Source organism: Esox lucius, chromosome 12 (assembly GCF_011004845.1).
Source record: "Esox lucius isolate fEsoLuc1 chromosome 12, fEsoLuc1.pri, whole genome shotgun sequence".
Lineage (NCBI taxonomy): Eukaryota > Metazoa > Chordata > Actinopteri > Esociformes > Esocidae > Esox > Esox lucius.
In genome coordinates this window covers 8,870,660-8,882,267 of record NC_047580.1, presented here as the reverse complement: position 1 = coordinate 8,882,267, position 11,608 = coordinate 8,870,660, and the positions used below count along the sequence as shown (strand labels likewise).

At 41.5% G+C, this 11,608-nt stretch overlaps 1 protein-coding gene across 1 annotated transcript; it reads left to right on the top strand.

The window, feature by feature from the left end:
* The first annotated feature begins 2,855 nt into the window (after window positions 1–2,855).
* wdr46 (WD repeat domain 46) lies at window positions 2,856–9,625 on the top strand. The gene is made up of 14 exons (XM_010895248.4): window positions 2,856–2,941; window positions 3,445–3,603; window positions 3,713–3,793; window positions 3,920–4,032; window positions 4,127–4,214; window positions 5,614–5,675; window positions 5,842–5,946; window positions 6,037–6,187; window positions 6,305–6,540; window positions 6,738–6,891; window positions 8,354–8,501; window positions 8,632–8,822; window positions 8,924–9,037; window positions 9,149–9,625. Exons 1-14 carry the CDS (start codon window positions 2,885–2,887, stop codon window positions 9,266–9,268), a joined length of 1,779 nt encoding a protein of 592 aa, XP_010893550.1. The 5' UTR covers window positions 2,856–2,884; the 3' UTR covers window positions 9,269–9,625.
* Window positions 9,626–11,608: the final 1,983 nt, after the last annotated feature.

Here is an 11,608-nt window from a genome sequence, read left to right as displayed (position 1 = left end):
GTATCTGTTTTTTCCTGGAAAAAAATCCCGTTTTCTCCACAACACACAGTTCAGGAAATCCGGCATTTCTAGTTATATCCCACTTGGTGGAAAGTCAAGTCACTTTTATTTATGTAATACATTTAAAAACAACAGCGGATGACCCAAAGTGCTTGACTGTCGAGGGGCCGGTAGGCTGTAAGTGCAGGCGTTAGAACAAACGTGTTGGACGTGCTTTTGCCCATGGGCGGGCACATTTATCCTACTTACCAACATAGAATTGTAACTTCAGCACGAGGGACGCAAAGCAAATAAGCATCTTACCCAAACTGTCTTGGGGGGCCAAGCATTCTCGGTGGGGAGCAATGCCCCCGTGACCCCGGGTCTGTATACATGATTAAAGGAATAATACATAATAGGCAACAATACATAATATAATAGTACAGTACTTATAATACATTGAGGACAGGACTAAAATAGAAAACACTGAAGACAACTAAAATAATAAATACAATAGTACATATAAGAGGACATGACTAAAAAAATCAATAAAATCCAGATCAAATTAATATAATAAGAGAAATTGAATAAAACTAACAACTGATTAAAACACAATAAGAGGATGTTAATAAGTAAAGAGTGGACTTGACAAAAACCAAGGGACAACCTCAGACTGAACTAAAAGCAAGAGAAAAAAGGTGGGTCTTTAAATCTGATGTAAAGTTGTCAATGGTGGAATGGAAATTAATGTGGGATGGGAGACTATTTCAGAGCATGGGAGCAGCAACATAAAAAGGCTAGGCTACCCCATCCTTCCTGGAGGATGGGTTCTTGCTTCTTTGAAATATAACAAATAGTTTATTTTGAAAGACCAAACTTCTTGCCCATGATATTATGTTTTTATCCTTAATATAATTGATATTTCCATTAAATTCATGTTGAGAGTAACAGAAGACTGAAATTGATGCATAAAAACACATTGGTACATAGAAATTCACCAGAATGCAGGAAATGACTTTTCTAACACTCAAAATCTCATCGGGTAGGACCACCAGACGTTTGTGTCCCCCAGGCTTTGGGCCACTGGCAAGGTGGCCCTTATTTTTCCACATTGAAGGTGGCAACCCTATTCCAAACTGACATTTTTGAGATCGAATTCCTTAATAAGACAGATCGTATCTTCTGATTACCAGTTGTACTGTTATTCAATAAAAAATCCATAGACAATAGATCAGTTCTAAAAGTAAGTAAAAAAAAAGCTTTATATCTATGAAACAACCATCTTCAAACGGTTTAACTGACGCATAGACATAATAAAGAGTAGACACCGCATCGACCGCTACTGCCTACTGATGCTGATGAGCCGTGGGGCCACCATCTTGGACCGGTCCGCCACTCCACTCAATGTAATTATTTTGGCAGGTGAAACGAGCTGTCAGCACATTTAATTAATCATACCTCAGTGAATACCGTACTGATTTTCACACCGTTTTTTTTGCTGCAAAAGTCATACATGTAGCTATGATACAGGCCACATGGTTCAGCGTATTTTAATATTCATAGTGGGCTTAACAGTAATAGAATATTCTGATATATGATATAAAGGGACCAGACGTCCGAGATCAAAACTGTGAACATAATCCCCAAAAAGGGAGAAAAACAGGAACATTTCCAGTTTGACTATCATTCTGATTGAAACACCTAATGTGTAAATAGTGGCAGTAAAGTCAGAAATATATATTTCTCTCTCATTTCGCAGTCCCCATCCCAATATACACACATGGGTCCCAGTCTAAAATAGCAGGATGAAATGAAAAGTGACAGTTTTTATTTAAACTGCACATTTACTTTGTTGAAACTCCCTTGAAAAGTCTGCAAACTTAATTAATGTAGCAATTTTCAAAACACAGTTACAAGTGCTTTTCAGAACCCAGAGGGAAAGAGATCAGGGCTTAGACAATCACAAACACAAGGACATAATGTAAAGACAAACTTCATTATACACAAGCTCACAAACCCAGTGCAAAAGACACACACCATGAGGCTAGAGTTCATGAAACACAAACAAACAGGTATTTACAGACCCACCAACACTTACAGCAGTATTCACATAAAATGTGACAGACCACTGTTTTCAGGCAGTTTTAAGCCATTGCTTTCAGTTTCGGTGTTAATCTTGTCAGAATGATGACAGATATGACAAAGATACTATGTGTGATGAGAGGTAACTTACTTTTGTTAGGGTGAATTACATGTGAATAATACACAGTGTTGGGCAAGTTACTCGGAAATTGCAGTGAGCTAAGCTATTAGTTACTCTGCCATGAATAAAGCTTCACTACACAAAAGCTACCACCCAGTCAAATGTAGCAAGCTAAGTAACACAAACACAGCAGTAGGCTAGTTCATTACATAGGAAGCTACTTTAAGTTGTGCTAATTTCACATGACAAGAAAAGTAGCTTGTGTGGCCAAGCTACTTGGTAAATAAAGGAGTTACTAATACTGAAAAGTTACTTAATTCTGGAAATAGTGAAGCTACCACCAAAATACGAAGTTACTAGCTAAGCTAGTACTGCCCAACAATAATACCGTCTTTTATTTATATAAATATATATGATAGTCTGTGCCACTTGTATAAAATTAGCTGGCCAATGTTATACCAGTAATATTTGCTGTATTTCTACAATAGCATTCTTGAGTCAGTTGTAATCTAAGTCAGTGTTATAGAATATGACTTGCTCTGGAATCGTTGCTTTTGCTGCTACGCAAATAGGAGTATGACCGGTCAAAGATGGCGGCCGTATTTCTCGCGCCCCAGCAGCCAATGCGGCGTCTACTCTTTATTATGTCTATGGTCTGACGTACCACCTCTTACCGGAAGTTAAAAAAAGAACACAACAAAGATGGCGGCGTCCGGGGAGACATCGTTGGAGAATACACACGTGGGGAAAAAGAAAAGGGTAAAGATAATAAATTCTCCATGATTAGTAGAAAAACATGTAATACAGTTACCGGATCAGCGAATATGTAATATATAATTGGTACTACTTATTAGAGCCTATAACCGGGGAAAGGCTATACTTATTAGCCCTGCCTACTCCCCCTAAAAAAAATTCTAAACGCACATACTGTGATTACACGCCGTGGAGTCACCGAGTATCAATAGTTTTTCAGCTAGTTGTTTGCTTTTCAGTGTCTCGATAAACGGCTGTCTGCTTTCATTTGATTGAGATAGGAAGTTGAAATGCTACTTAGTCTACTGTAGTTACTACAAAACGTAACTTTCGCCGATGCTGTACGTTATGCGCCACCATCTAGTGATCGCTAACTGTAATGAACCCTGAAATAATTAGCTAATTATCGGTGGCATGTAAAGATTTCAATTTTATTAATCATGAAATACAACCTGGCCAAATGAATGTGTTGTCATTCAACATGTTGCTATTTTTTGTTCCACAATCAGCTTCCAAAGAGATACTGGGAGGTCACAGACGAGGAAGGGAAGACCGATGGAAAGAAACAGAAAGAAGATCATGTACAGACTCCAAAGCTGACTGATCCAAAGATTAAGCAAAAAAATACAAGAGGACCACGAACAGGAGGAGGAAATGTCATATCAGGGGTGGGCAGCTATTCAGTCTACAGCACTGAGAATCCTTCCAATTGAATTAGCCCTAACCTTTTGACAGTTGATGGTCTGTTAATATTTTATTTAACCTTCAATCACTCAGAAATCAGATCAATTCCCAGGCTCTGCACCTATCCCAAATGAGAAGCTGAAAAAGTTCAAGAGAGGAGAGAAAGGAAAACTGGTAAGACTGCTTAAATACAGATTCCTTTTGAAAGTCTGCCTGAATGTAATTTACATATTATGAAATTGTACCCATGTTTTGTACAGTAATAAGTTGCACTGTTTTCTGTTATCCCTTTCTGTACAGCCCCCTCGGCCGCATCACAAACTCAGAGATGCGGTTGTTCGTTCAGAGGCTGCCACAGAATTGGCCCAGAAGCAGAATGCACGATACGACCTCCTGCTCCCAGAGGATGCTGGGTAATTATTTGCAGGCCCAATTATAAATTTACAGTTAAATATTTTGGCATATGCTCCTACAAAAAAAGAGAAAAAAACTTCTCACTGGTTTTAGGTTCTTGGAAGGAGATGAGGATGAGGACACTTGCACCATCTCACAGGATGACATTGCGGATGCTGTGGACATTACTTCCGGGGCAAAGGTGAGATCCTTTAAAGAGAGACACTCAGAACAATGTGTAATTTACAGTTGTGCTCAAAAGTTTGCATACCCTCAGAGAATTGATAATATATGTACCATTTGTAAAGAAAAAATTATTGAGCAGGCAAAACATGTATTATTTCTTATGGGATTCAACTGTAGATAATAACAGTATGGCACAATCATAAAACAAAACATGGCAACAAAAAAATACGTTTCTTCCCCTGTTCAAAAGTCTGCATACCCTTATTTCTTAATACTGTGTATTGCCCTCATTAGCATCAATGACAGTCTTTTGTAATAGTTGTCTATGAGGCCCCGAATTCTTGCAGGTGGTATAGCTGCCCATTTGACTTGGCAAAATGCCTCCAGGTTATGCAAAGTCTTCTTGCATGAACCGCACATTTGAGATCTCCCCAGAGTGGCTCGATGATATTAAGGTCAGGAGACGGATGGCCACTCCAGAACATTCACTTTTTTCTGCTGTAACCACTGGAGGGTCAACTTGGCCTTGTACTTAGGGTTGCCGTGCTGGAAATTTCAAGAGCGTCCCATGCGCAGCTTTCATGCAGGTCTTTAGACAGTTCTTTTCTGCTCCCCATGGCTCAGTATCTAGCCTGCTCAGTGCATCCACGTGGGAGCTAACAAACTCATTGACTATTTATACACAGGCACTAATTGCAAATTAAAATGCCACAGCTGTGGGATATTCACCTTTAATTGTCATTTTTGCCAGTGTGTGTCACTTTGTGTGTCTGTAACAAGGCCAAAGATTCAAAGGTATGTACACTTTGTATCAGGGCCATTTGGGTGCTTTCTGTCATCATGATTTAAAAAGGAGCCACACAACTATGTGATAATAAATGGCTTCATATGATCACTGTCCTTAAATAAAAGATCTATGCCAAAATGTCCACCCTAAGAAGTTCAGGGCTGAAAGGTGGCTTAAGGGCCAGTAGAATGGTCAGTAAGCTGAAGCTTCATGCGCTGGACACCAAAACAAACATGAAATGTATCCTGCACTTCTGAAGTACATACCATTTATCTATGGGCTTTGGGATAGGTGGGTTCTACAACACACTCGTTTTGTGCAATTTTAGGGTATATAAAACATCTTTAATACTAACCAACGAAAACAATTATTGAATAGTTACAAATGATGCAGAAGATGCATAAAATAAATTGGTGGTAAACAAGTGGATTGTCCCCCTGTAAAAATGTCTCAACTTTTTGCTCCTCTAAGTGCAGACAAGTCGGCTTTGGACAAAATCTATTTGACGGTTTGTAACAGTTGTGACTTGTGACGAGGAACCAGTTGTTTCACTGGGTTCACTTGCTGACGTAAATGTTGCGTTGTACGCCGCGATGGGTGGCCTCTACCTTGCTCTCTTCCTCTACAGTACTTCAACCTGGTCCTGTCTCAGTTTGGGCCCTACCGACTGGATTACAGCAAGAATGGACGGTCAGTTTCATCTTCACTCATTGGCAGTGTTGTATGTTTAAACTAGGCAAGCAAGGTCACGTGTTGCTGCAACATTTACTGTTTGACCTGCGTTCGCCAAATCAGTTCACTGCATGTTTCAGTCCTGTACATTTAAAAAAAATTATAACATATACACACTTTACAGCCACTTGCTGCTTGGCGGGAGGAGAGGCCATGTCACCTGCCTGGACTGGCAGTCCAAACAGCTGATGTGTGAGATGAACGTGATGGAGACTGTCAACGACGTCAAGTGAGTGGACACACCCGCACGCGCGTCTCCATTTTTGACCCGCTTTCCTCCCGCTGACTCGGCCCCCGTCCTTACATCCGTGTCCTCTAGGTGGCTCCACACCGAAGCCATGTTCGCGGTGGCTCAGAAGAAGTGGCTGTACATCTACGACAACCGGGGCATTGAGCTCCACTGCATCCGGAAGTTCAACGATGTTCTCCGCATGCAGTTTCTCCCCTACCACTTCCTCCTGGCCACGGCGGTGCGTTAACCTCCGCCGGCATTGTGCTAAAGCGGTTGAGTTTCTCGGCGGACACTCTTCTCGGGAGTGACCCACCGTAGTAAGCTGTAAACCCCACGTGTTCCTCCTGTCTTCCAGAGCGCCACAGGCTTCCTCCAGTACCTGGATGTGTCGGTGGGTCAGGAGGTGGCGGCCGTCTGCACCAAGGCCGGCCGGCTGGACGTGATGGCCCAGAACCCCCACAACGCCATCATCCACCTGGGCCACGCCAACGGCACCGTCACCCTCTGGTCACCCAACCAGAAGGAGCCCCTCGTCAAGATGCTCTGCCACAGCGGAGGTGTGCGTTCCGTCGCCGTCGACAAGACTGGCACGTGAGTTTCTTGAAAACACCCAATATTCTTCTGTCGGTGGCATTGAACAGGAGTCATGTCATGAAATACAGCAGCAGCGTTCAGTGTGTAACCCACAAATGTACATTGGGATTTGTGAAGGATTGTATTCCTTTGTAGGTGTACTTCCTCACATGTCCATCAGGGGGCTCACATGTTCCACTCTCCTGTTTGTGCAGGTACATGGTGACCTCAGGAATGGACAAGAAACTCAAAGTGTATGACATCAGATCCTACAAGCCCCTGCAGTCGTACTTCCTGCCGGCAGGAGCTTCCTGTCTCGCTCTGAGTCAGAGGGGCCTGCTGTCTGCCGCCACAGGGGACGTTGTTCAGGTCATTTGTGTTAACACACAGCTTTTTAATATCCATTCTGTGCATGTTTGTCTAAGCATTCTTTACATAGCAAGGTGGTGCCACATCTCCCTCCTTTTGTTTTCTCCTCTTTGTTTAATATAAATTTTTTACATGTGTACTGCTGACCCTCCCCTCCCTTCAGAAAGCTCATGGCTCATGATTTAAATGACATAATGTAGCCTGCTTATCTGCCCTCATGCAGCTATTTGAATCAGCAAAAATGTGTGTGGGTGTCTGTGTGTGTATTGTAGGCTGATACAGGATCTAGGCTACATAACCAAGTCTATTTTAACTAAATGTGCTGTGACAGAAGCAGGTCACTGTATGTTTGCATTGTGTAAAAACAGGCAGACTCCAGGATGCCGTAATCAGTGATCAAGCTGGAACTCTACCTGTCTAATATCTGCTTTAGCAATAGGTGCAAAAAGCACCACACGTCAAATGTTCCCTAGCCTTTGGTAACCAGTCTTCTACTGCCGACACGTTCAGTCTGCCTCCTGTGTTTACAATGACGGCCAAGTAGAGCATTCCATGGCTTTTTAGGCCACTTAAACAGCTGTCTCTGCCTGACGTGGATATCCCATGACTTGTTTATATCTGCAGTAGCCTACTGCTAAACCTTTCAACAGACCACACTGCTTTAAAAAATATACAATGTCGCTGTGACCGGATGGGACAGAGTGTTTGAGGAAGCAGAGAGTGCGGCAGCTTTAAAACCCTATGTGAGATATATAAGGGATCCACTTGATTTACTTTTATCTGCCCATTAAAAACATTACCTTCAATACTGAAGCACTGTGTGCATCACAGACATAACTATGCTTGTAACGTATAGGTATTCTATAGCCTAATGGTTGCGTTTATTATAAGCCTCCATAGAATGTGTATTGATCTGTATGTCATTTGGTGGGGCTGTGGAAGATAAATGTTCTATCAAGTAAAAACTCCTTCAGTCATTAGCATAACAGTTGATTATTTCAGGTTCAATCATATATACAGGAACAAGCATCATGACAAAAAGAGTACAAGTACAGAGACCAACACAGAGGGGTGTCATGACAGTTGTTCTCATTCTACATTGCCGAGGTCTAGGCGTAGTTTTCCACACATAGATGAAGACAATGAGCATTACTCTGCCAACATTCCATTCATTACTGCCCCTGAACACAGAGAGACATTATGAGTTGCTGACAGGGAAAGACAAGTTGTTGAGTATAGGTAATGTTTCAAGCATACAGACTACGGAGGCCTTCTAACAGGAAATTGAATAAATAAGGATATAATTATAAATACATTTTCTACAGCCTAGTGGCCAGTGTTGAGCCAGGCACTCAAAGGTCGCCATTTTGAATCTCTGAACCGCCTAGTTGACCAGTCTGTCGTTGTGCTCTTAAGTGAGACATTTAACCACTAAATGACTGACGTGCAATGTTGTCTGTAGGTGTACAGAGATGTTTGGAGCTCCCCCGTGACCAAACCCTACATGGCCCACAGGACGAAAGGCACTGTGTGGGGGGCGCACTTCTGCCCCTTCGAAGATGTCCTGGGGGTGGGCCACGCAGAGGGCTTCACCAGCATGATTGTACCAGGTCACCGTGAAATTTAAATTTGGCTTCCAGTGTTGCATGAATTCCAGTTTGTGCCTCAAATTATATTGGGCAATTTGAAATGTACCTGAACCTGACAGGCGTTAACTCCTCACTGTTCCTCTGTCATCAGGTGCTGGTGAGCCCAACTTTGACGGTCTGGATGCCAACCCGTACCGCAGCTCCAAGCAGAGGCAGGAGTGGGAGGTCAAGGCTCTGCTGGATAAGATCCAGCCAGAGCTCATCTGTCTGGACCCTGGCCAGCTCAGCCAAGTGGACCACTCCACCTGGGAACAGAGGCACCAGGACAAGGTCCAAGCACTGGTTAGTACCACAACCGAGGGATGGGCGCAGTTTGTTGGCCCGCATTGTACGTGTTAAGAATAAAGCTGGTGACAAATCTGAACTGTGCGGTTTCATTTTAGGGCTTCGACCCCCTGGCCAAAGAGAAATTCACACCAAGGTTAAAGACCAAAGGTCGGAGCTCGAGTGGGAAAGTCGAAAAGCGCAAGAAGCAAGTTGCACATGAGGACCAGAGGGTATGTTCTTTATTTAGTCAGACACAATGTGTCATTAAAAATTGTCCCTCCTCATATGTGACTAACACGTGAATCTCCCCTGCTCTTCTAACTTCTACTTCCTCCTCTCAGGATGTGATCCGGCAAACAGTGGAAGACAGGATGAAAATAGAGAAAGAGAGAAAGGAGAAAGAGAACAAAGAGGCGGCTGTAGCTGGTCAGAAGTCTGCGCTGGACCGATTCAGGAAGTAGGACAAAGAGGCCAGTGTGTTGGTTGATGCCCAGCTGCCTTCTGTGGGACTGAACTTAGACCTTTCAGAAGGACAGTTCTCGGACATGTTCCTCCAAAGCCTCCATCTGCCACCACAGGCACATGGAAGAGAGTGCATACCAAAATGTATGCGATGACTTGGAACATTTTCATAATCGGTGCCCTGAACTCACGCTTGGTGGCATTTGAGTTGTCAGTGCCCTCATCTAATCCATTCAGTTGTATGGAATGTCACGCAAATGACAGATTTCTCATTAAGTGTTATGATGGGTGTTTTCAACTCTGTTTAATACTGCTACTTGTCCAAACGTGTTTATAATAAAGATGTCATTGGGAAAGGGTTTTTGGTGTTTTAATTTGAGGTTTTCCATTCTTTATCATAGTATTTTAATTTGTGAGACTGAAATATAGTTTTTTAATAAACAATTGGACATGGCAAAAAAAGGAAAATAAAGGAGATTTATAGTTTCTTCAATTTCAGCTTCTATGGGTGAATTAAACAGACTGTTCCTGTTGACAGCAGGATTTGGCAATGGGTATGGTTTTGCTAGTCGGTGACTGCTAGAGCTACTTGCAGTAGTGTATATATTCAGAATATTTCATACCATCGCTCCTTGAAGTCTTGGAAAAAAGTCACAGCCCCTAAATTTCTTTATCTCTTTCAGTGCTTGCCTTTATTTCTTCCCCTGTCTTTTTTTAAATCTTTGGATTCTGTTATCTCTTCTTACATTTGGAATGGTAAGCACCCTCGTCTACGCAAAGCGTACCTTCAGAGGCCTAGATGCAATGGTGGTATGTCTTTGCCTAATTTTAAGTTTTATTATTGGGCAGCTAACATACGAAATACACTTTATTGGTGGCATTATCACCTTTTGCCCAATAGACCGTCTTGGGTGGACATGGAAATAAATGCTTACAAGCAAATTTCCCTTCCTGCACTTCTTGCATCTAAATTACAGATGACCACTTATACTTCTATCGATTGCCCAGTAGTAAAACACTCATTGAGGATTTGGATCCAATTCAGGAATTCATTTGGTTTTAGGGATCCCTCTCTTCTTAGCTCTGTATTCCATAATCATTTTTTCCCACCTTCAATGCAGGATGGTTCATTTAAGTGTTGGTCCCACAAGGGGATAAAGTGTTTCAAAGATTTATTTGTAAATAATGTATTTGCTTCTTTTGAGCAATTGGTATTGCATTTTGGTCTTCCCAAGTCAAACTTTTTTTGATTCTTGCAAGTAAGACATTACGTTAAGTCACTTATACCAGACTTCCCAGCGATGCCTTCTGTAAATCCATTGGATAGTTTTCTTTCATGTAGTGTAGTAACTAAAGGCTCAATTGCTATTATTTATAATTTAATGATAAATCTGGCATCTTCATCCTTGGATAACATTAAGAGAGCTTGGGAGGAAGACCTTGATAGAACACTCTCCGAAGACACTTGGAATTGTGTTCTTAAACAAGTTCACTCTTCGTCAATATGTGCTCGGCACTCTCTTATACAGTTTAAAGTAATACACAGGGCTCATATATCCAAAGTCCTGGTACCAACCCTATGTGCAATAGATGTCAAAGTGCCGAGGGAACGTTAATTCACTTATTCTGGACATGCCCCAAATTAGAGCAGTATTGGCGATCCATATTTCTCACTCTCTCTGCGGTCCTTCAGCATAGATTAGAGCCAGAACCTCTGGTGGCATTGTTTGGAGTCGGTCCAGAGGAGATACGGTTATCGGCTTCAATGTGTAAAGTCCTTGCTTTCTCTTCTCTGATTGCACGTAGAGCAATATTACTGAAATGGAAAAACCCCTTGCCGCCCACTCACACCCAATGGATCAAAGATATGATGTCTTGTCTCTGCCTCGAGAAAATTAGGTATTCACTAAGAGGATCGGAAAAACAATTTTTTAAGCTGTGGCGCTCTTTTATTGAATATGTTGATAAGTCTGTTTAAATAATGCCTCTACTATGGACACTTCAAATTTTTTTTTTTTTATATATTTTTTTTTTTTTTATATAATATATATATATATTTTTTATTTATTTTTTATTTTTTTTTATTTATTCATTTTTTTCATTATGCTTGTATGTATTATTTGTTTTTTTACAATTCTATTTTGATTTAATGGGCAGTATGGATGCTATTCTAAGGGGTAGGGGACTGTGAATGTGATTTATGTTGTGAAAATCAATAAAAAACAAACTTTGAACTAAAAAGTCACAGCCAATGAAAGAATTCATGGTTAAAAGTCAGGCTGATCTCTATAAAGACCTAGATAAATAAGCTGAAGAACAAAGAGCACAAATGGTACTAT